Here is a 23,516-nt window from a genome sequence, read left to right on the forward strand (position 1 = left end):
AAAAACAAAAATACAAGTCTCCACCACCAATGAAATCATACATGCTCATACTCATTAAGGGATCATTCTTAAATGTGCAATATACATTAGATCATATTAACCCTGGATGGATATTTTGAAGGACAATAAGCATTTTGTGAGTGTCTGTCTAACTAGGCTTATGTGGTTGAGGACAACAAACAGCTTATCCTGGAGGGCCAACTCCATGTTGCACTGCAGACCATCGGCAAAGAAGCCAGTTCTTTGACTGCTAAAGAGGTACAGCAAGCACACAGCAAGCTCTTTGTTTTTTTAATCTGTAGTTTGTTTTTAATCTAGTTTCCAAAATATTGAACAATTTTTCTAAAATAAAACCAGCATAAGAAACCTAAACTTAATCCCACTATTGATGATTCTTAGAAATAATGCAGAACTTTAAGCCCAAAAGTTAGTATAATGTTTTATTTCAGGAGGGTTTTACCTTAAATATTTTATATAATGCTGGTATGATTACTTTTATTTGTTAGAGCAAGTCTTCTACAATAGTGTGTGTGCTCATCTTCAGGAAGCTCAGGAGATGGTGCTCCTCAAGTTTAAATCAGACCTGCCTCCTCCAGTCATTCTTCCCTCTGCAGAGTTTTGTCAGCTCATCAAAACCAATCTACACTACCCTGAAACCTGCACACACCCATTTGTGCAGGAAAGGTGAGGCACCTGGCACAGTCTTGTTTTTCCTAACACAATGTTTGGTCCAAGTGATTACAAAAGGTTATTAAACAGATGCATCTCTCTGAAATGTTCCATCAGATTTAGAAACATATTCTTAAGATAGGAGATGGGGCAGAGTACGGGCAAAGGTTAATGTATAGCTCTCATTTTAAAAAAGGCTTTCACACTAGGAAAGCCCCCTGGGATCCATAGAGTTAAGTTAAACTCAAGAAGTTACTCCAGACTGAACTAAATTATTTCATCAATTCTGTTTGGCACTGTGTTGGAAATTAATTCTTTTGAAGGTCTGCACAAGACCCTTATGCACATAGACCAACACAGATTTCCTTTTTCAAGTCTTTATTGTAACAATAACCGTTAAGAACCACCAAATGTGGAAAAACATTCAATTTTTAGGTGATCTCGTTATTTTCTCAAGTTTAGGATTATTTTGTCATCTTTACTGCTGGAAAATAGAAAGAAGACTGTGCAAAGTAATTAGTAAAGCAAAAGGCTGCTAGCTGGTTAGAGTGAGGTAGAAAGAAGAGAGAGGACAAATAACAATATAGGAGAAAGACGATTTAAAGGTTAATGGCATTCAGTGATGGTTACACAATTAAACATATGGAGAGTCAAAAGAGGTCGGTGTACATATTCAGTGGAAGCTCCTTAAACAGCCTTTGTCTATAGCAACATAAGAGAAGGTTCACGGTGTTTTGATATAGCTATAAGCACATGAAGCATTACCACAAAGGAACATTAAGCCTTACCTATAATACAGCTGGGGTTTTATTCTGTCTCACATATCCAAACTCGGGATCAAATATATGATACTATGGGTTTTTAAGATATGATGGTGGCCGATTATTTGGGACTGTTTGGCTTTGTTTGGATTTTTAAAAATAAACTGATAAGAGAAGCTCTTTAGAAATAATGACTTGCAGTTTAAAAATTAGTTGTACGGCTTATAATAACCACATGCACAGAGCAGTTTTTCAGTGCCATCCTAACACAGGATAATAAGGTGTTACCATGTTTGGCAGTATTTAGCATTATTACATTTATCCATTCCATCCTCTGTTTGTAGACCTTTATTGTTTGTTAAGAATTTTTCCTATTAGCAAATATTTTTTCTGTTAATAAAAAGCTGCTTTTCTCTTTGTGCCTAGTCTCTGTTTGGTACCAGTTACTCTGACTCTGTCCAACTGCTCCTTGGCTCAGGTAGATGTCATCATTGACTTAAGACACAAAAGCACCAGGTAAGTTTCTTAAAACAAGATGTGTTCCTTCCTCACATGATTACTTTGTAAGGAAAATGGAGACAAAAGTGTTGTGGACAGCGGATTTCACTTAAATAAGACTGACGTTGCATGTCTGTACAGGAGGAATGCTTAGAGATGTATGCATACAATACATGTCTAAACTGTTAAATGTACAAAGTGGCTTCTAGATGTTGAAGCCACTAAGTGTGGGCGCATGTAGTGTATGTAGCAGCAACCAAGACAGACTGAGGGAGTTGTAAAAACTCACGTTTTCACACCCACACCTCCTTTTTTTGCAGTCTGTTATCTGTAAATGCAATAAATGACCACAATAATGACAAAATCAATGTGATTTCTTTTTTAATATAAAAGTCCCTTAAAGTTACAGAATACTGTAGAGCGATTATGTCTTTGTTGCCCAGTTAATTACTGTCTTTGGTCATTTTGCTCTTTTTCAGTATAAAATGCAGTTGATACATACAGTGGCTTGAGAAAGTATTCATTTTTCATATTACTTCAAGATATTTTTTTTTTATAATTGAAATTTAGCTCAAGTTTAGATTGAACTTGGAATGACCATAGGAAAAATGGTAGAAAATCTGAGTCACAGAAGTATTCAAACCCTTTGTTGTAGCTCCTAATTATTCTGTGATGCATCCTGTTTGAGTATCCACTAGTAGACAACTGAAAGAAGTCAACTCTCTATAGAGCATCTCAATTAAATTGCAGTGATACATACATTAGGACCAGGATATAACACATTTCTAAAGCTTATAGTGTTCCCAACAGTACACAGGCCTCAATAACTGAAAAAGTAGACCATCAAGACTCTATTGAACTGTGTGAACAAATTGAGTCAAAGACCAAGCATTTCTTTGGTTAGTTGATCCAACAATAACCACAGATGACTTGCCATCATCATTACATGTTGATGGCAAAATGCAAATTTCAGTTTTGTGTGAAGATGTTTTCTAACATGAGGTCAAAATAACACATTTTTCTAATATCAGGTGATAAGATGTGACCTCTTAAATATAGCATTCTTTTTCAAAAGTACTGAACTTATTTTTTACATTAAACTTCTATTTGTCTCTTCCAGCCCAGAGTCCCTGGAGGTCCACAGCTCATTTGCTTGGGTGGGTCAGTCCCAGTACAAGCTGCAGCTAAAGCCCAAGGAGGTACTGTGTCTAACACTGCAGGCCTGTTTCCTTCAGGCGGGAGTCTACAATCTCAACACTCCCAGAGTGTTTGCCAAGCCATCTGAGCAGAGCATCATGTGTGAGACAAGTCAGCAGACGGCTACTCCTGCTCTTATAGTCATCAGCGATGCCTGAAACGAGCCCGATGGTCTTCAGGCACTTCTAGACCGTGCTATGTGTTTTAACTCCATTCAAGGACCATTGACATTTAATTCCTGGATAGACTGAGCATTTGTTCCGTCAGTTTTTTGCAATACTGTAAGAAGAGCTGTTTACATCCTGAATTGTACATCTTTTTATTCAGTCTGCAGTCCTTTCAAAGGCAAAATGGGCACTGACGACTGAACCGCATTTGCTGCCCATTCTCTAACAGTCTACAATTTCATTATGCACACGTTGTATTTTGTTTCTGGACCAGTGAGTCAAACTGTGTTTAACCTCAACATATTGTCATTTAGCTCTTGTATGCACTTGAATTGAAATCTTTTCTGGAAATTATGTAATTTATTTATATATAACAAATTGGTTGTAAATAGAAAATAAAAGTCTAATGATACTGTAAAAGGAATATCAAGGTCATTGCATCTTTTTTTTCCTGGCAATTTTGGACTGCAGCACTGCATTATAGAATCAAATATTCACATTTGGTTATTTGCATAACTATTTTTAAAATTGGCATGTTTAAATAATGATTTATTGAAGAGTTTGTAGCACATAAGCTGGAGTACACTGAAACAACACAAGACTTTCATGGCAGCTTACAAGACAGAGTACAATGAAATAGCACTTTTATTTTTTAATCCTCGTTGGTAAATTATCACACCTGAAGATCTCTTGTCTCTGTGTTACAGCAAATTGCTTAGTTATCACAGTTTAATTTGCAGTAAAGTCTTGATTCAAGACAGTAGTTGTTAGAAAATTATTAGAAGAAATGAAAGTTGAAGAGAAACTGACTCGCTATGGTAACCTGGTTTATAATAGGTTTACCACCTTAATTACGAATAACATGGATAATAACAATTTTGTCAAACAGTTAGTGTTACAGTTGCTTTTTCAATTAATTTGTCTTCCCTTTTCTTAATATTCATACGCGAGTTGGTGTTAATGAGACATGTATATCCCTGCTTTGAAGAAACTGGCCAGATTATTTTCACAATGAAAGTCAAACAACAACGTTAAGTTCTCTTTAAAGCTGTGCATAAATGTGCTTCTTTGGGTCACTCCACCGAGTATCAGTCTCCTTGTTGGTTCACGAGTGGTTCATACTGTGACGATCGTCTGTAGAGAACATAGTGCTGAGTGATGAAAAGGATGTCAAACACAATGGAGAACAGACCCAGACCGAACTTTGTAGGATCACCAAACACCAGCTTCCACTCATCTGAGGATCAAAAGAAATACCGATACACAGTCAAAATGCTCCAGTGTCCAGATCAACAGTACAGGTAGTAAAGTAAGTAGATGCACCTATTTTATCCATATAAAAATCCTAATTCTTCTCAAGTTATCACTTCTCCATGCCGCCCACAGGGCGAGGTGACGACAGTACCCCATCAGCCTCTTATAGCTGAGGGGTAAAATAAGCACAGTAAACACAGTTGTACTTTTCATGTCAACATTTCCTTTCTTTCCATCACTGCAGAAATCCTGCTTAGTCCATATGTTTCATTAAATATTTTTGTATGTACAGTAAGCAAACTACTGTAATTACCATTGTTATAAGACTGTAAAATCATCTGGAGAATGCTGAAGAATCCACCAGTGAAGTCCAGTAACACATTGCCAATGCTCCATCCTTCAGTACTCTGTCTTTTGTAGTTCATGTATGCCTGGAAACACAGCAGGAAAGCCATCAACTGTATTCACTGCTGATAAAAATGATAATGGGATAATGTGTTGGGCTAGCTGTGAAACATCTGTAGGTTCCAGTAGAGTGAACTAATGGCAGTACTCTGTCCATGTAAGGAGGAACAGGATGAACACAGCCAGAGCCCTAAAAATTGACCTCCAGCAGGCCACTAGTGTGAGTGTCTTTGCTATAGAATAGCAGATTTGGCAAGTCCAATCTGTACTTCCACAGGTGAAGAGAGGAGGTGCCCCTCTAGTGCACCTGTTGTTAATTTCATTAACATCAAAGCAGCTAAAACTGTTTAATAACCCCCTGCTAATTAACCCACCAGATCAATATCCCAATTTGATGATACACTCCAATTAAAAAGTGTTCTTTTTTTAGCAGTGTATTAATCAGGTTAGATGTGAACATTGTATTTCTAAAATGTGTTTACTGTAATAAATCTCTGTAACATATGGCACTGTTACTGAAAAAGAAATGTAGATAGATGCACCACTACCAGTGATGGTGGGCATCAAAACACATCATTAAAATTGATGGAACATCTAACAAAGCAAGATTTTTTTTTTTAATGTTTCAGTCTAGTATTCATTATTTAATGTGCAAGTACAGTTTGTTTCTGAGTCTTACCTGTGGTACATATTTGATAAGAGTCACTGCTAGTTTAATGTAAGAGAAATAGTAAAGGTAGTCCAGCCAGGTGATTGTTTTGGCTACAGCAACAAATAAGCTGATCAAAGCAAACATCCAGCCAATCAGCAATAAAACCAAGGCCGTCCGAGAGACTCTCTGTCCACCCCTCTGTAAGAAAAAGAGCACACAGCATTATACACCCGTCCTGAGTCCGAGACATCCTGCCAAACAAACTGACTCTGTGATAAAATTGATTTTGAGAGTCATGTCATATTCACCAGTCTTAACAATAAAGTCATTACATTAAATTATTCTGCTCCTCTGCTTTAAGTATCTTAAAGCAGAAAGTCTTTAAGTATATGAAGTGACATACACATACCTCATACACAGTAGCCTGGCTGATGTAGACCAAACACAGCAGGACAGCATGGAGACTGAAGAAAACATCATTAGCATTGACAGGGTTGATTCCATTAGGGTTCCTCTTCAGAAACTCCTCCTACAGGAGGAGCAACAGTAGCTTAACAAAAGGTATTATGTATGTATTATGCAAAACCTAATGTTATTCTATACAAAGGCAACAGCCACTAGGTGGATGGTCCAGTGTAGTCATGAAAAACATCAACTGATCATCAAGAAATGCCACAAATGGATGGAATGTCTTCAAATTCACAGACAGTTGAGTGAAAAGATTGTAGAGTTGTTCTCAAGGAGACATGGTGTCTGGCAGTATGTTAAATACAGTTATAAATCTAATTAAGCATTTAATTTTCAAAGGTTTCTCTAGACTCACTGGTACTGGCTGGTATCTTATTCTTCATGTGTATAAGCAATGGAGTGTCCATTCAGTGGATGGGGTTACCTTTATATACGGTATCCAGAACAGTCCTATATTGAAGACGCTGTAAGCAATGAAACCGGTCAGGTTGAGAGCCAGGAAGTCAAAGTTGAGACCTACAACACTGAAGACAAACATGTTAGTTTTCATTTTGAGTAACTTTCATTTTCTATCATTCTATGAATTTCACACCACATTAAACCCAACACACGAGAGAAACTGGAGAGAAAGAGTCAGGGCAATCAATGTCATTCATTTTCTAGACTCTCCCTCCCCTCCGCCCTCTGTCAGATCTTTTCTTGATCTTGCCTGGTGTTGTAGGCCTTTGCCTCTACTGATATTGTGCCTAGACCTTGCTCCTGTGCTGCCATGATTAGTGCCTCTGTGCTGTCTCAGTTCAGCTTTGTCCAGCCACTGGTAGGATTTTTAGATTTTTAGACTTCTTCTGCCTGCCAACAGTACATGCTGTGCAGTGCCCTGTCCTCCCATGATTATTCCTCTTCTTGGTTCCTCTTCTTGCTTGGGTCCTTTTTCAGGTTTCTGCTGCCTGAGGTATTTAACAAGCACACGATCACTTGTGACCATCTTTCTGATGCACTCATGGCCCTTTGCTGTTTTATCCTGAATAGAGGTTTTGACACTCACTAGTCCTCTTTCCTTCCTTCTGCTTAGCGTACAGTCTCAGGGTGCTGGACTTTGGGTGAAACCCTTCATGCATGGTAAAAAGCTTTCCTGTCTTGAAGTCAGTGACTTCTATTTCTTCCTTTGGCCAGCTCTGACAACTAGTTTGGGTGTAGGTGTCGATTGCCTGGCTCTTGTTCTTTCCATTCAGTTTACTCCTCTGGTCGTGACTTATTCTCTGCAGGTAGTTGCAGCTTTTCTATAGTGGCCTCTTCCTGGTTCTCATTTGCCTTCCAAGGTACTTACAGCTATCCTCAATTTCTGTAATGTTGTCTTCTAGTAGTACAATCCACTCATACCTAACTACCTTCACTCTTTTTGGGCTTGAATTGAGCTTGATATCTATGTAAAGAAGCTGGCTAATATTTGCTCCATTCTGTAGTCTGTATCCGTAGCCAGTCTTGTTAGGTCATGTCAAGGCCTGGTTCTGTCTAACTTTTCAAATTTGAAACCCTTTCTTGGGTGTTTGCCACTGCGATGATTACTGGATCATGTTCAGGGAGGTTGCTGTGGTCCAGTAACTGCTTGTCTCTTTAAATCTCTATGCTCTTGAAACTGTACTGGGAGACACAACAAACCTTCTGGCAATGGCACTGATTTATGTATTGATGTATCGCCTCATGCTACCAGTAGTGATTTACTTTGGACGAATGCAAAACTATTAAAAACAAAAAAGATGACGGAAGGAAAAAAAATCACACGTAAAACCATTTAGACAGGCGTCAGTCTAACTACAAAATAATAACAATAATAAGAAATAAATCTATAAGGACAGATAAAAAATGTTTAAAAACCTACCTTTTTCTCCTCCAGTTTTCGAAGGCTTGTGGATAAAAAGACACTGACCAGGCCAGAAAGTAAATCCAACCAATGACTTCACTAATTACGGACAGGACATTGCTATGGACAACTATGAAGCGGATCCTGACAGGCACACTGGAGAAAATAAGATATAGCTTATGGACACAAAGAAACTGGACAGTTAATCAGTTAAAAAAAATAAACTGGCAGCAGACATCAGCCAGCCTCTGGTGGATCCCTCCATCCATCTCATCATGAGCATCAATAGCTCTGAGTAGTGCAGAATTAACAACTTTCTATCATTTCAACCATTAGCTTATAACCACTTTGAGATCCAGACGTTTTGCGTGACAAAAAGGGACAAAGAAACCACATTTCAATGTGTTTGTGCTCTGCTGCTTCAATCAATGTTTTGTAATAGCTTGTACAGTCTGGAGAGAATTAAAAACTAAAAAAAGAGATTCACTGGCATCAAGACTCAGGTTCTAAGATTTGGACACCAAATTTGAAGAAGAAAGTGATCACTTTAAGAGATTCAATTATTGCATTCAGTGACGGAAATTATTTTCTTCGTGCTGGACTGATACCCACCTGTTGAGCTCTGTGCTGTTGGTAACCAGATATGTGGTCACCTGACCAACATCATGGGCTGTCACATTAAAACTGACAGCGGTAGCTTGTGCTGGCATCATGACCTAAACAAAAAACTCACATAGATTTTGGTCTCTGCCTACTGTCACAAATACATTTTGAAAAAAAAAATCTAGTTTCATCAAACTTAGATAACTCAGGCCTGATTTTGTCTTATAAATTCAAAAAACAGCAGCAAAAGAGTAGCTGGAAATGCACAGGACGAACTGGAACTGGCCTATCATAATAGTTATGGACTGCATCAACCTCTGAGAGGCTCTTTTTATACCCAATCATTCTTTAACCTTTCTGTAATCAGAGGTGTTGTTGTGTTCATATTATGATTTTACAAAGTTATTAAAAAAACCAAACATCCATCCTGACTTCCTCAAAAGTATCCTAGTTTGAAATGTTTTGGTAAGCCCATGTTTTGTTGCCTCATATGCGGCATCATTTTTTCACGTTTGGTTTCTTACCTCCTCAGGCACTGTGATTATAGATGAGTAGTTTATCTTGGAGCTGTATGTTACATTTAGGTGAATCACAGCCGACTGATTGAGAGGGGAACTACACAAAGACACAAAATGCCAAAGGGAACAATACAAATGTTAACGCTTGCGCTAACAAAGCCTATAATAAATGGCAGTAGTAACACATTTTATTTCATATGGGTATAATATCGCTTTTCTTTGGTTCTACCTGCTATATAATGTAGATAACAATGGATTTAGAAAAGAAAAAACAGAAAGGTTGCTGATGACTGTGAGATGAAGTTGTGTATCCTTTAAAACTATGATGTAGCTATACAAGTCTTGCAAATAATTCAATGTGTAGTACAAATGATAACTACAATTATTTCAATTAACCCAGAATCCAAAAAGGTTTCACAGTATATAATTGTACATATATTACATGCTGAAAATACTGCTACTGTATACAGAATCGGTTTTTTGCAATTTTAACAGGCTTTCTATTATTAAACACAAAAAGTATACTTATATATCTACACTGGTAATATGGCTTATCTAAAATAATATAAGTATTACCTGGAAGTAATAACGACGGCATCTTTAGAGTATTCCTCAAGGGTAACAGCCTGAGGAGCAAACAAACTCAATCTGGATTCTGAAGCACAAGCAGAGTGTTGGAGGGCAGCGTTAGTGTTAATTTCACATTTTATGTATTCTTCTGCATTGAAATTGATTCATTTAATCATAACAGTTCATCACCAGACATGTTGGTCAACATCCAGAACACCAGCAGCTGAGCAGGTAGGCATCTCTTTCCCAAACCTTGGCCTGTCATCTCTGTAAAATTATGAAAACCTAAAGAAAAGAAAGCAGCCAGAAGGCATTGGAAATCAGAGCTATCCAATGCAATCATGATTATAGTGTAAGACAAGATGATTAAACAGATACTTCAGGTAAAAATTAGGGGTGGGCTTTATATTGCATGTACGCGATCTATCGCAATTTTTTGCGTGTATGATGGTTAAATAAACCATCTTAATTTCTGTTGTTTTATTTTGTCTCATGAATTCTTGTTTGATGTCCTTTTTTGTTGCCATGATCTTTTGTTTGTTAAAGGTCTAGTGTTGACCACAGAAAGAAACTTAATGTGACAGTATTGTCATTTGTGGAAAAACCTCTGTGTGCAACTGATGGTTAACAAATGGTTAAAATAAAAAATTTAAATTCATTCAGGTTTTTTGTACTCAGAGTAGAAAAAAATGGTCAATTTGAATGAGTATACCAGGGCAATTTTAGGCACTATAGGGTTGAAAATAACATTTTGTTGGAGGTTATTTAAACATATCATGATATATATCGTGTATCGCCACATATTCTCATATCGCCCAGCCCTAGTAAAAACTATTACTGAAAACACAATATAGGCTGTAGATCATTTAATGTCTGTAATTCAAAGCCAAACCCTCTTCCAAAAGTCACAGGTAGAAGTAAAAAGGTCCTGTTTGTTGTTTCATGTTTTGGTAACATTAATCAGATAAATATCTGTGTTCCAGGATACCTCGATTTCATGTTAACTAATTAGATTTGTTTACATATTCCACTCTCCGTGTTCCAGATGTTGCATCTGCAGATTCGTCAATTTCTGTGAGCAGGCTATATCACAGTTTATTTGACCTCACAAAAAAGAAGACTGCTATTCCCACTTCATGACAATGTATATAGGTGTCAAAATTATCTTCAGAGAACAATCCAAATTAAGCTAATTGCAAATAATTATAATACAGCTGCATTACCTCATTATATTGTATAAAATAAATAAATGTGCCTCATCATTCATCACACCTTCATCACATCAGACAGCTGGGCTGTTTGTTTGTGTTTGTGTTTACCCTAAGAGTGACTTATTTGATTTAAAATCGATAGGCATGATTTAAAAAGAAGACACGGAGCAGTGGATCACTCACGATGGAAACGAAAGTTTATCAATGAATCAGTTTGGAATAATTCCTTTCCAGTTGGCAGGTAAGTAAATGTTGTGTATTTCAGCACGACATGTGCCATAGAAAGTTTAGAAATGGAGCTGTAGTGCCTACCACTGATTTCATTGCTTCACCAACAAAAGTGATAACCAGCAGGTCATCCTAAATGCATGTCCAAGTCAATACATTCTACGTATAACATTACGAAACAGTGTTTTGGTCAAATATGCTGTATTAAATTAAACTTGTTGAGCTGATTCATACCAGTATAGCTTAGTAAAATAATTCACAGTTGTCTTCCTTCTGCCAACCTGCTTGAAAAACTACATTCTTCTCTTTTGGCTATATAGTGTTACTGTCATCCTTAAGGCTGCATGATTTAGTATACCTGCCCTTGATAAGTGGTGATAGCCACAGTCCACAGTCAAAAACGTTTCCTCTGTCCTAAAACTACTCACTCCGTCTTCATATGGAGTGTTTGAGGTGAGCCACACTTAGCTCTGCTTCTCAATAGTTGGATTTTACTGATGTGCAGCAGAAATAAACTGAACTGACGGAACCTCCCCCACATTTCAGAAAAATCTAGGGGATGTACCACAAGGAAGTTTAATACAACTATCACTGTTAGTATAGAGCACCAAAGCCAAGTTTATATAGAGCAGACGGGACAAACTCATCTTCCAAGGAATCAAATGCATCAAATGAAGTCTAAGAAAATAACAAAGTTGTCTGAGATAAAGCGATGTCTTTATCTTACCTGTTTGGTCTGGAAGAACACGTACACACAAATAATAAAGCAATAGGCTTGCGTTAAGTAATGAACGAATAAATCTTTACTCGAACATATGAAAACTACTCGACAAAACACCTCCTCAGCTGTACTTCCCTAACAGATCACGGGATATCTTCTTCGTCCTATAACAGACGCTTCTAGGTGTACTACTGCCCTCCGCAGGGTAACTCAGCTAAAGATGAGTAAAGATGAGTTAGTGCTGCTGCTGTTACATATGTAAAACTGGATTGAATTGTTTAATGACGTTCAGTAAAAAGATATATTTTATGTTATTCAATCCCCACTGCAGCCAAGTCAACATACATTGTCAGATCGGCATGTATGCAGCACAAACTGACTGCTATATTTGTTAGACAAAAATACGCTGCGAAGGCAGCAGTAACCCTAACCGTATGTCCTTACGTTAAATAAACATGATTCATTTATCGTTTGTCATCACTATTCTGAATTGACAGCTCCACACAAGGCAGAATTATTCTAGAGTGCGAATTATTAAATGCGTACATTTAATAATTATTAATTAAATATACGCTAATGTGATTGGTACGCTAAGATGACTGAACACCTCGGCGATTTAAGGAGCCAACCCACCACCACCAGGTTTGACTTTAATGTCATTTTAGTTACGTCAATAAGTATAAAATACTCATTTGGGAAGCATGAGTAACATCGTACCAAATCGTAACAGAAAACGAAAATCAGAATCCCCTCGCCCCGGAACGTTTCTGGGCCATATACTGTTTCACTGGGACCTTTATTATATCAACTCCTGTGTCCGACCTTCTATTGAAGAGTTTCCTGTTACAGTTTAGCAACCTTTCCAATGCTCGACATGTTTATAACCAAACTTTGTGCTTCACGTGGTTCGTTATCAAGGTTAGACTGCTGTATTAATGTTTACATTGGTTTTGTTTTTTAAACACTTTCTTAGTTCAGACGAAGAGTCATTTTCAAATTCCGTTCAATCAAGGAGGCTAATGTTAACGTTATACTTGGAAAAGAGAAAAGTGTTGCTTAGATTGGATTTGTCTGTGGCATGCTTTTTATGTGTCTGTACTGATTTTGTTGTGTTCGTCTTTCAGTATAGGCAGCTGTCTTTGGCCTTTGTTCACCCGTTCACATCGGCACGGCCAGGCTAAGCTACTCCACACTCAGATTCCTCAGCTTAGCTCTAACAGAGCGTCAGTTGCCTGCTGTGGTCGGCAGAGATACGAGAGGCTGTATCCTGTGATGTTAGTCCGTCCTGATGGGTCAACAGTCAGCATCAGATACAAAGAACCCAGACGCATCATAATGGTTAGTTTACCATATCTAAAGCCAGTAATCCAAACCATCAGTCAGTAGCAATTGTATGCAAATATTCGGACGTCTAGCTAAGTAAATCTTTAGGAAGTCCGCTTTGACAGACCTTACAGACTGGAGCCAGATAAGTCTTTCTGTTCTTGATTTAGCCAGTGTCATGCTTGCCTACCACAGTGGGTTCCTACATATTTCTAGGCTGTTTCTCTCACATGGCATGCTTAACATCTGCCACATCCTGTGGAGAGCATGTGTACCTAGATGAATGTTTGATAATGAGTTATAATGAAAATGTCCAAAAAAATGTTGCTTTTAAACATGACAAAGCTTCACAATATTTTTTAAGCTTGTGTTGTTGTCAATATCAGACAAGAATCAAAATAATAACTCTCATAAAACATTGGCCACACTGCAGAAGCTGAGATCCCCTGGCTTGCTGTTTGTCATGAGTCGTATAGATGTGCAGCCTCAAAGCAAAAAAGAAGAGATTATGTAAATTACGTCATCACTGTTATTTTCTAAGACCTGTCATTTTTCAGTTAGATGACTTAATGAACATATATGAATAGTGTATGTATTTTTTTTAATTTACAGTTAAAGTTTTTCCAACAATCTACTCTTTACAACCCAAACCCAGCCCTCCACATACTAATAAGAGGAAAGCAGACTCAGTAGATTAAAAAAAGAATAACAAATTGCTCAGGTCCTGTAACAGAAGCTAGTGAGCATGTCGCTTAATATTTTGCTTATGTGAGCTGATGTGTTGTTTTTAATTTTATTTTATTCATCTGTTTTGAAAGATGCCGGTAAATCTGTCTACTCTGTCAGAAGAGGAACGTCGAGTACGGCAGAAGAAAAGAGAAGTGAAGAAGCCTCAAAAACAAACAGGAGTCCAGTATGAAGATGATTTCAAAGTGGACAAATATAGCCACTTGTGGAAGAAGAAATAAGAGTTTTATATGCAAATGAAAAGCATACTCATACTGTATCCATAAAAAATAAGTTATCTGTCTGTGTTTTGTTTTTTGTTTGTTCTTAAGTGATACTGCAAAATGTCAGGGATCACCAACTGAATTGCGATTGAGTTGTACTTGGGTAATGTCCACACCAGTTCAGTTTTTAATCCCCCTTGAAACAGAGACTTCTGGAAATACTGCTGAACTTGACAGTATTTTAGTCTGTAAGGCAGAAACAGACATTTCAAAACAGCAGACATTGATTGGCTTCTTGGATCTTAGTGAGTCCTTTCATGATTTGGCATACCCATCATATAAAAGAAAATGGCCTTGACTATGGCTACTGATGAATTTTATATATTAGTTGCTGAGCATGCTAGGGGCATTTTTGCAGTGAAAGGCAGAATTTTGTTATGCTACCACTGCATGAAAGAGGCATAGAAGGTATGTGTCCGTGTATGTTTTCAGACATGTTGCTATGAGCAGTAAAAAATATATAAGTTGTTGTTTTATGTTGCTGTTTCCTTGTTTATTTTCAATAAAGTAAATTGAAAAGTCATGTAGACTCATACCCTTTGGTTAAAAATAGAAGGGTAGGGGTTTTCATTAGGAACAACTTGAGTTTCAGTGAGCTTGTGTTCTTCCTACTTTTCCTTCCTATTATACTGTATGTTATATTCTCTGTTTGTGGTAGTTTGCAGAGTAGTTGTCAGGTGAAGGCAGTGTTAAAAAAAAACTTGTCTTTGGGCTACTCTTGGTTGTGCTGTTGTTAGTTTGTCAGTCAGCTGCAGAGAGAAGCAAAGGTATGTTGTATAAAGAGCTTAAGAGAAAGTGTTAAGAACAAAAAAGAGAGTCTCCACTCAAACCATTGTCTGTACTTTAATGGTATATAGTACACAGTATTTGACGTACAGGTCATGCACAGGCCAGCGACATACACTTGGGATTTTAGAAAAATGTACACCAGTACGTAGGTGAAACCCCCGGTCCATTTGTCTTAATAGAAACATGTATGGAGACGGACACATTTGTGGGGCTGACTTTTAAGCAGATGTGCAACCCACTATATAGCAACTGTCCCTGGGGTTGAGTTTACGATTACTATTGCAGAACATTTAGGGAGCATTCCTTGAAGATCCAAATTTGGAGAATGTTCTAGTAATGTTCCCTGAAGGCTAAGATATCCTCCAGGGAATGTACCTTGGAATTCTTCTGATTACTTTTGTAGAACATTCTCCAAAAACTGACCAGCAGGGAACATTACCTGGAAGTCCCATGAAGGTTCTACAAAACTATACTTGTTGAAACATTCAAGCAACGAAGAACTAAAAGTTTTCTGAAGGTTACATTTATAGAACGCTCCTAGAACGTTCTCTGAAATGTGACCTTTAGGAGACTTCCAGGAAAGGTTCCCTCTGAGGTTTTCACATAACCTGAGAAAGTTAAACAGGTTAAACAAAGTTTAACGTTGAGTTTTAATTTCATGTGTGTTGTACAGATATATTAGATAAATTTAATGATACAATGAAATTATTTATATGCGATTGAGAATAACTCTTTGGAAGGAGGGGATTTTTTTTTAGTCTTGGTTTGAAAGTACCAATTAACATTAATATTTAGATCTGCATTCTGTACCAGTTGGTGGCGCTAGTGAGATAATTTGTTGTTTTGCAACCCAAAAGATTTAAAAGACGAGTAAGAGTTGTAGTCGAAACAACCAAAGGTAGACTTCGGTAAATAAGGCTCACACTGTAACAATAACACTGAATGAATAAATATAATGAACTGTAAAATTACAAATAAAACAAAAACCAAACAAAAAGAGAAGCTACATTTTTTTTTTTGCAGAGTTAACGACAATATTCAAAGTTATTAAGTAATGACGATAATTTATAGGCCCATTCATATTTGTAACTAACTTTAGAGACTTACTAAATAACTTTATGTCTTTCTTCTACTAATTCGGATCATATTTCATTGCTTTTTTTGTCTGTTGGAAAATAGTACAAATAGTCTTTTATTTTGGGAGACATTCTGACTTTTGGCTCAGGTGCTTTAAGTATCTCATAATAATACACCAACATTCTTATCTACTGTGCTCAATAGAGCTTCCCAAATCCCCTTGGGAAATTATACAGTTATAAAAATGATTAAAATATATATTATTTTTGTCAACAGTAATTCTTTGACTTGAACAACACTGTCATAGCCACACTGTTACAAAATGACCGCGATGTCATGTCATATCTATTGCAGGCTGACAAGTCATTTAATGAGTGATGGTGTTGGTTTGCTCTAAATTGCTGATAATTATTGGTCAGTTACTCTAGTTAACTGTGATTTCATTGTTTTTGATAAAATGTTTTCAGATGTAACATATCTTTTCTGCAGTCTCAGTCTTTGCAGAGCATCTAAAACACAGCCACCTGATATACTGAGTATATGAAGCGTTGAGTAAATTAATCATGTATTTCATATGCGCATCCTGTGTATTTTTTTAAAGATTTTTTTTAATCTAAATTTAAGTGTAAAATAAACTTCAGTAAACATTATAACTATTCATTGCAATCTAATTATATGCTAGTGCTAGGTACTTACTTCACTCTCCAACAGGGGTCGACATTGCACCAGTGGGTTCGCCAGACGCCAAAAACCACACGAGCAATTCTCGCGAGAATTCGATTTGTGTCCTTGATAAGTCCGAAATGGGGTACTGGGACCTACCGGAAGGTACAGACTGTGTGGAAAAAACATGGATTACTACGAAACTTGGCACGGCTTTAGGTAACTATCGTTGGTGACATAATTACTTGCACGTCATGTTGTGCAGGGTCGTGAAAGCAGGTCATCTGTTTGGTGGGTTAGTTAACGCTTTTGAACTTGCAGATTAAGATTGCCTAGCAAGCTACATACGGCTAGGTTTGCTTTAGCTAAAGGATGGACCTGGGTTTCCTAAAATACAAACGTTCAGTGAATTACTTAGCGGTGCGTTTGCTTCAGCTCAGCAGATAATCACGTAAACCAGTACTGTAAGACTATTAAATTACAACCTAGAATACCTTGAGATAGTAATGGGCGATGAAACAATACAGATAAACATGGCGCAATAGCGTTTCCTCGATACAAAAATCAGACTCGGTCAATATAAAGTCTGTACGTGACTGTTTTGTTAGACTACACGAACAACCAACGACCGTGACAATAGCGCCATGCTCAACTAATAGGTTGACGCACACATGCTTGGTGGAATAACCAGGTCGTAACCTCCCAAAAAATGATTGCCGATGTTTCTGTGTTTTGTATTTGTAATATTTTTGCTTATATTGGTAAATAGGCTTTCGACGGCATGACTTACGAAGGGGCTATATATAAAATATAGAAATGACCTGTTTCGCAACCATCTTAATCACAGGTCTCAAACTTAAGTGAGTTGGCGGCCACTGCTGGCACTGTCCTCTCATTGGAAGCCCTCTGGAGTGTTTGAGTAGTAACAAGATGGGCATCTGTAAGCCTTGACCTGTACTTGCTTTTATTAGAGTTCATTGTCAAGACCAGTTTCTCACACAGTTCCAAAAAGGGGCATTACACGACTGAAAACTCTGGACAGCTCTTGCAAGGATGAAGGCAGCTGTTAGAAACTTTGCAGTCTGGGGTGCTTTTCCCTGTGCCTCTCGTTCACTGTTGCACCACAAGTCAATAAGTTCATTTTGCAGCATGGTTTGGTTGGGCCATACATGGGACACAAACTCAGCATTTCTTCTGTCACCTCAAACTTGTCATCAACACCTCTGATGAAAATTGCTGAGCATTGTCAGTTTTGTCAGTACTTTCATCAAGCGCCACAGAGCATGCAGTGAAACTTCGACCTTTGTTCATAGATGTTACTTGATAATGTATTATTCCGCTCTGCCACATTGTTTGCCAACAGCAACGTTGTTGAACAAACTTTTTTTTTCTCTCTCTCTCTCTTCATTGAATGGCTTCCCTACTTTAGCGATTAATTGACTAATCACATAACCTGCTTTGAAGGCAGCATCAGTGTCCTTACTGGCTTTGTGGAAAAGTTCTTGCTGGGATAGTAGTCCTCTTTGTAGCTGTTTGGCTCATTTTCTCCTCTCCCTTGTTCTTTCCATAATGCTCTCCACGTTTAGTCGCATAATGACGCTTGAGGTTATATTCCTTCAGAATAGCAAGTTTCTCCTTACCTAAAAGGCAGATCACCTTGCCACCAAACTCAACAAAAAAATACAGCAGTGTCCATCTTTCTGATGTCGGCGTTCGTCATCCACTTTTCTTTTCCTTTTCAGTTCAAACATCTTCTGCTAATATAATACTGCTAATTCCTTGAGAGCTATGATCTTAATGACCGTGTTCTATATTCTAATAAATCTTTTTTAGCCACTTAAAATATCTTTATAAAACATGTTATTTGTTGCAATTTAACAACAGGTAGAAATACAAGGGACTGAGACGAAGTTGCGGCCATGAGCGAGGCGACCGCTCTATAGCCTTGGCACAGCTTGATGAGTGAACCAGTGCACTGGCCACGTCTGCATCTTGGGCAGTGGCGTGCTGCTGCACCTCCAACCAGAATTTCAGTTAGGTCGTCAGGGTCGATGAAAACCGGGGAAAATACCCAGAGGAACGTCCAATCTCTAAGAGTTCCTCTATGGTGAAAGTGACGGAGAGGATAACGGCAAAACACGGAGTACAACAGGGTGGAAAGATGAGTGTCAGGGGTCATTTGTCACAGAAGGATTTCACAAAAGTGAAAGGAAAGGTTTACAAGACTTTAGTGAGACCTGCTATGATGTATGGTTTGGAGATTGCAGCACTAAGAAAAAGACGGGAGCTGAAGATTTTCACTGGGAGTGATCAGAATGAACAGGATTATAAATAAAAACAAGTTGCTGTCAATTAAAAACTCCTTCATACCAGCTGGTCTAAAGTGATTGTGATTGTCAGCCCTACAGCAAAACTGTGACTTTGTTTCTTCTTCTAAAGTTTCTTAATTTGTTTATGTTTGTGTGTTTCAGGTCTGGTTGGTTCAGCTTATCACATAGTGGCGTTCCAACCTGACTCTGCAGTGGCAGCGTTACAGAGGGCTACCAACTCAACAGTTACCATGGGTAAATTTATTGTCATTCAAAACTCCACAAGAACTTCAGTATATGTGGCTTATGTTAAATCTATCTGCATGTCTGAAAACCCACTCCTTAAGGTCAGAAGCACTGAGATTTTTCCAGTTTCTTTAGTATTGGGAAGATTAGGAATTGCAGTCACTTCTGTAATGATTCACAGGTAGTGATAATGATAATAGTAATAATTATAATGATGATAATAATAATATTATCATCAACAATTACCGAGTAAGGTTCTTTATCTATACACAGTGATTTTCTATGATTCCATACTTTAAATAATTGTGTGAAGCGCTGCCCTGATGGCAATAAAATTCTAAGTGCAAAAAACCCTCTGAACACAACTTTTGTGTTTTTGTTTTTTAATTCTTTGAACACCACTGCACTCAATATCGTCACTTCTTTGACTAATTGAATTTACAACAGTAAATTCTTTTTCTAGTGCAGAAATGCCATCTGAAAACAGCCTTAAAAGGTTATTTTATAAACAATTCCACAACACATTCATTTTCTTACAGGTCTGTAAATCATAAAAGTTTTGGCCAAAGTAAAAATGCACTATATTGCCCAAAGTATTCACCCACCCAAATAGTTGAATTCAGGTGTTTCAATAACTTCCATGGTCAACGGTGTGTAAAATCAATCACCCTGGCATTCCGAGTGCTTCTGCAAACATTTTTGAAAGAATGGGTCACTCTCAGGAGCTCGGTGAATTCCAGCGTGGTACCGTGATAGGATGCCGGTCACTGATAAATAGTCGACAGTCAACTGTTGGTGGTATTAGGGCTGCAACGATTCATTGACTAATTCGAGTAATTCAATTATAAAAACATCCGTAAGACAAATTCTTTGCTTCGATGCTTCATTTAATACACGGCTCTGTAGCGTGCCGACGTGTTAAACGATGTAAACGCGACTGTTTGACCCACATTTTCGACTGAAAACAGACCTGCATACAAACGTATTTAGGAACACCATATAAATATTAAAAAGTTTGACATTGAGCACATACACACAGCCCAGATTTTCAGCAAAAAGACTGTTAAACAGCAGCAGCAGTGATGATGATGGTCTCATAGTTTAACATGGAGCTGGAGTGTGTTTACACCCACACCACGGGGAGCAAAGAGGAGTCATCGTTAGAGAGGTGGTGAGCTCAGGTGAAGTGAAAGAAACAGTGTTTCTAGTGCAGTTAAACTTTAAAACAATGCAATGTAAAAGAATTTCTAAAATAGAAACCAAAGAGCAGTTAATTCTGAAAAAGATGTTTTATTTTTCTTCTTTTTGAATATTCATTAATGCTCATTAATAACACCAGTGTTTCTTATCCAGTTAACTGATAGAATAATCATTAGATTCAAAGGAGCTTGTAAAGAAAAGCGTCTGGACGTCTTTAAGTTGCTTGAAGACGTTTCACCTCTCATCCGAGAAGATGAAGAGGTGAAACGTTTTCAAGCAACTTAAAGACGTCCAGACGCTTTTCTTTACAAGCTCCTTTGACTACGATGACCTGGATGACTGAGAACCTTAACAGACAAATCATTAGATTCATTCATTCAGTCATTAGATTCATTCATTCAGTCATTAGAGCTCGGCTTGGCGCCTTAGTTCCAGTGAAAGGAACTCTTAATGCTTCAACATACAAGAATTTTGGGCATTTTCATGCTCCCAACTTTGTAGGAATAGTTTGGGGATGGCCCCTTCCTGTTCCAGTTGTGCACCAGTGCGCAAAGCAAAGTTTTATAAATACACGGATGAGTGACTTTAGCATGGAAGCACCTGGACAAAGTCCTCAACTCAACCTGAAAACCTGTGGGATGAATTAGAGCAGAAACTGCGAGCCAGGTCTTGTCATCCAGCAGGTGGTGTCTGACCTTATAAATGCGCTTCTGGAGGAATGGTCAAAAATTCCCACGTAGGTGCACTGTAATGGGCGAGCCACCATCGTCTTAAACCCTTTGGATTAAGAATGAAATCTCAAGTTCATATGCGTGTGAAGGCAAACGAGCAAATACTTGTGAAAGTATAATGTATTTGTGAAGGTATTTCAATTTAGAAAATGTTTCATCTCTTGTTTGATGATGTACCAAAACATTTCCTGTATAATCCTGTTCCACCTGATGGTGGTTAAGTTTAACTTTTTAAGATGACTGAAATAATGAGGGAAATTGTCTCCCTGTTTTCAGCTGCCATGGGAGCCATCTTTGGAATGACCACATGTCTCAGTGCTCAGGCCCGTGAAGCTCCAGACGACCCACTGAATTATTTTATCGGCGGCTGTGCCTCAGGGATTTTTTTGGGAGCACGAAGTAAGTATCAGTCCTGACAGATGTGGCTAGACAAGAAATCTTTTTTTTTTTTTTTTTTTCAGTAACGCAATAAAAGGTTAGTCCTTTTTAAATAAAAAGTGTGATGTGCAATTAACACACCACACTCTTTAGAGCATATTTGTGCAAATGTGCCACAATAATAATCAGCTGTATAACTAAAATGAACGTGGACTGGACTGGAGTGTAATTCTAAATGACATTTTACTTGATCATACTTACTACATCTGCATAAGTTTCAAGCAGTCCTTTTTTGTGTTACTTATTGCTGAGAATCATGGCTGTGGATCTTCTGCACTATTTCTTATAGCACAATGGTTTGTGGCCAAAAGAAAAACTCCTTATTGGCCAGTATGAAGAATATATAAATATAAAATAAATAAAATTCACAAGAATTTAAAAATATGTTTTCTGTATAATTTCTTTAAATCTTAGAGTAAGTCCCAGTTCTTGGTGTAAACCCCGTTCTGCTGCTTAATGAGAAGTTTAGGAATTGCAGTGACTCTTATAATCACTAACAGGTGATGATGGTAGACGGCTTGTTATGCCTGATTAAATCTGTTCTGAACATTTTTCATTTAAAGTCATTGCACAGTAGGAATGGGAACTGATAAGAATTTAGCGATTCCGATTCTAATATCGATATCTCTTATTGATTCCCTTCATGATGCTCATTGGCTCCACTTTGAGTCACCACCATCTCTAAGCAGCTTTTCAAAGACATTATTAATGCAAATTAATAATGTGCTGTGTGGTCAAATGTTTGTGCATGTGGGACAACCAATTTCCTTCAGGGGAAAACGACAAGATCATACATACTGTTAGATTCTGTTCAGTAACAGAGAAAATGTCTCTGCAGTTCTACAGTAGCATTTGGTTTGCCTAATTAAAATCATATTGTGTGCTGTGTCTGTGTGTGTATCTCCAGCCCACAGTGCTACAACTGGTACATCTGCGTGCCTGGGTCTTGGAACACTGGCTTTCTTTACAAAAGTGGGCAAGATGGAGGGATGGAAACTTGCTGGACCACCTAAACTATAAGAGGAAGATGCCTGGAAGATTGTTATATTGTAAAAAAAAAAAAAACCTAATGTAATAAAGTTTTTTGAAAAGGCCAAAAGAATGTTGGTTCATTTTATTTGATTTCATTTTACATTTGAAAACACTTTTAATTTAACTAGCTGTTGATCTAGAAACTGGAAAAAATGTTCGGCTATAGCTGTGTCATATGGTTCTTATGTTTACAAGGGTTTGTGTCCTTTTTAAAAAAAGCCTGGAAGTAGCCTAGCTCCTAATAATATTGTCATTTATTTACACATGCCACAAAATGTGCAAAAACATTGTATTTCTGTGTAATTTAGTGTTAAATATTATTGTTAATGACACTAACAAGTATTTTTGTTAGACAGCAGGAAAGTAGGATGGTTGCCAGAATTGATCTCTTGAAAATTTGCCAACAGCACAACGAAAAGGCAATTCACAGCAACACTGAGTGAAATGCTGAGTACAAATGCATCATCACCTAATTTTCTACTTTTCATGTTTGTGGATGTTGACAGGAATTTTAACTTTTTCTCAAGTTCGAGACTCATTTCCAGTTTTTGGAAAACAAACAAAAACAAAACTGATGTAGTGCAGAGCACACTTCAGAAGATGGCACTGGTCACTGCAAACTCATAAAACGGGTTCTTCCGGTAGAAAGCTGCAATTTTGCTGTATAAGTAGCTATTGTGTCTTTTTTTTCTTTCTTTCTTTTTTTTTTTTAAATGAAGAAAAAAAGAACTTCAATAAAAGTTATGAAATCCAGCACCAACTCCCCACTTTACTGATGCGTAGTTGCAGGTGCTTCAAATCACATCAGAATTGCTAAGACTAGCATTACCAAGCAGGAAGAGCCATTCCTGAGTAGCTTATGCTCAAAGAATACATCAAAGTACAAGATGCTTCCAGGCTCCCTACATCTTTATT

The 23,516-nt window shown here is 37.6% G+C and overlaps 3 protein-coding genes across 5 annotated transcripts in view; 2 read left to right on the forward strand and 1 right to left on the reverse strand.

Annotated features, from left to right (window-relative positions):
* Positions 1–3,294, forward strand: part of trappc8 (trafficking protein particle complex subunit 8) — a 31,499-nt gene extending 28,205 nt beyond the window's left edge. For all 3 annotated transcript variants that reach the window (XM_063460851.1, XM_063460852.1, XM_063460853.1), the window contains 4 exons: positions 157–258; positions 545–684; positions 1,857–1,946; positions 3,049–3,294. In XM_063460851.1, the coding sequence (XP_063316921.1) occupies positions 157–258; positions 545–684; positions 1,857–1,946; positions 3,049–3,283 (567 nt within the window). In that variant the 3' untranslated portion in view covers positions 3,284–3,294. The remainder of the gene's footprint in view (positions 1–156; positions 259–544; positions 685–1,856; positions 1,947–3,048) is intronic.
* Positions 3,295–4,380: 1,086 nt separating this feature from the next.
* ctns (cystinosin, lysosomal cystine transporter) lies at positions 4,381–11,915 on the reverse strand. The gene is made up of 11 exons (XM_063460854.2): positions 11,790–11,915; positions 9,813–9,908; positions 9,630–9,708; positions 9,060–9,150; positions 8,545–8,648; positions 7,951–8,088; positions 6,496–6,595; positions 6,013–6,132; positions 5,631–5,801; positions 4,860–4,977; positions 4,381–4,529 (listed from the first exon to the last, which is right to left on the reverse strand). Exons 2-11 carry the CDS (start codon positions 9,886–9,888, stop codon positions 4,381–4,383), a joined length of 1,146 nt encoding a protein of 381 aa, XP_063316924.1. The 5' UTR covers positions 9,889–9,908; positions 11,790–11,915.
* Positions 11,916–16,738: 4,823 nt separating this feature from the next.
* On the forward strand, positions 16,739–22,639 carry ndufa11 (NADH:ubiquinone oxidoreductase subunit A11). The gene is made up of 4 exons (XM_063501243.1): positions 16,739–16,864; positions 19,117–19,209; positions 21,408–21,530; positions 22,477–22,639. Exons 1-4 carry the CDS (start codon positions 16,786–16,788, stop codon positions 22,587–22,589), a joined length of 408 nt encoding a protein of 135 aa, XP_063357313.1. The 5' UTR covers positions 16,739–16,785; the 3' UTR covers positions 22,590–22,639.
* Positions 22,640–23,516: the final 877 nt, after the last annotated feature.

This window comes from Pelmatolapia mariae, linkage group LG17, assembly GCF_036321145.2.
Source record: "Pelmatolapia mariae isolate MD_Pm_ZW linkage group LG17, Pm_UMD_F_2, whole genome shotgun sequence".
NCBI classification, from domain to species: Eukaryota; Metazoa; Chordata; class Actinopteri; order Cichliformes; family Cichlidae; genus Pelmatolapia; species Pelmatolapia mariae.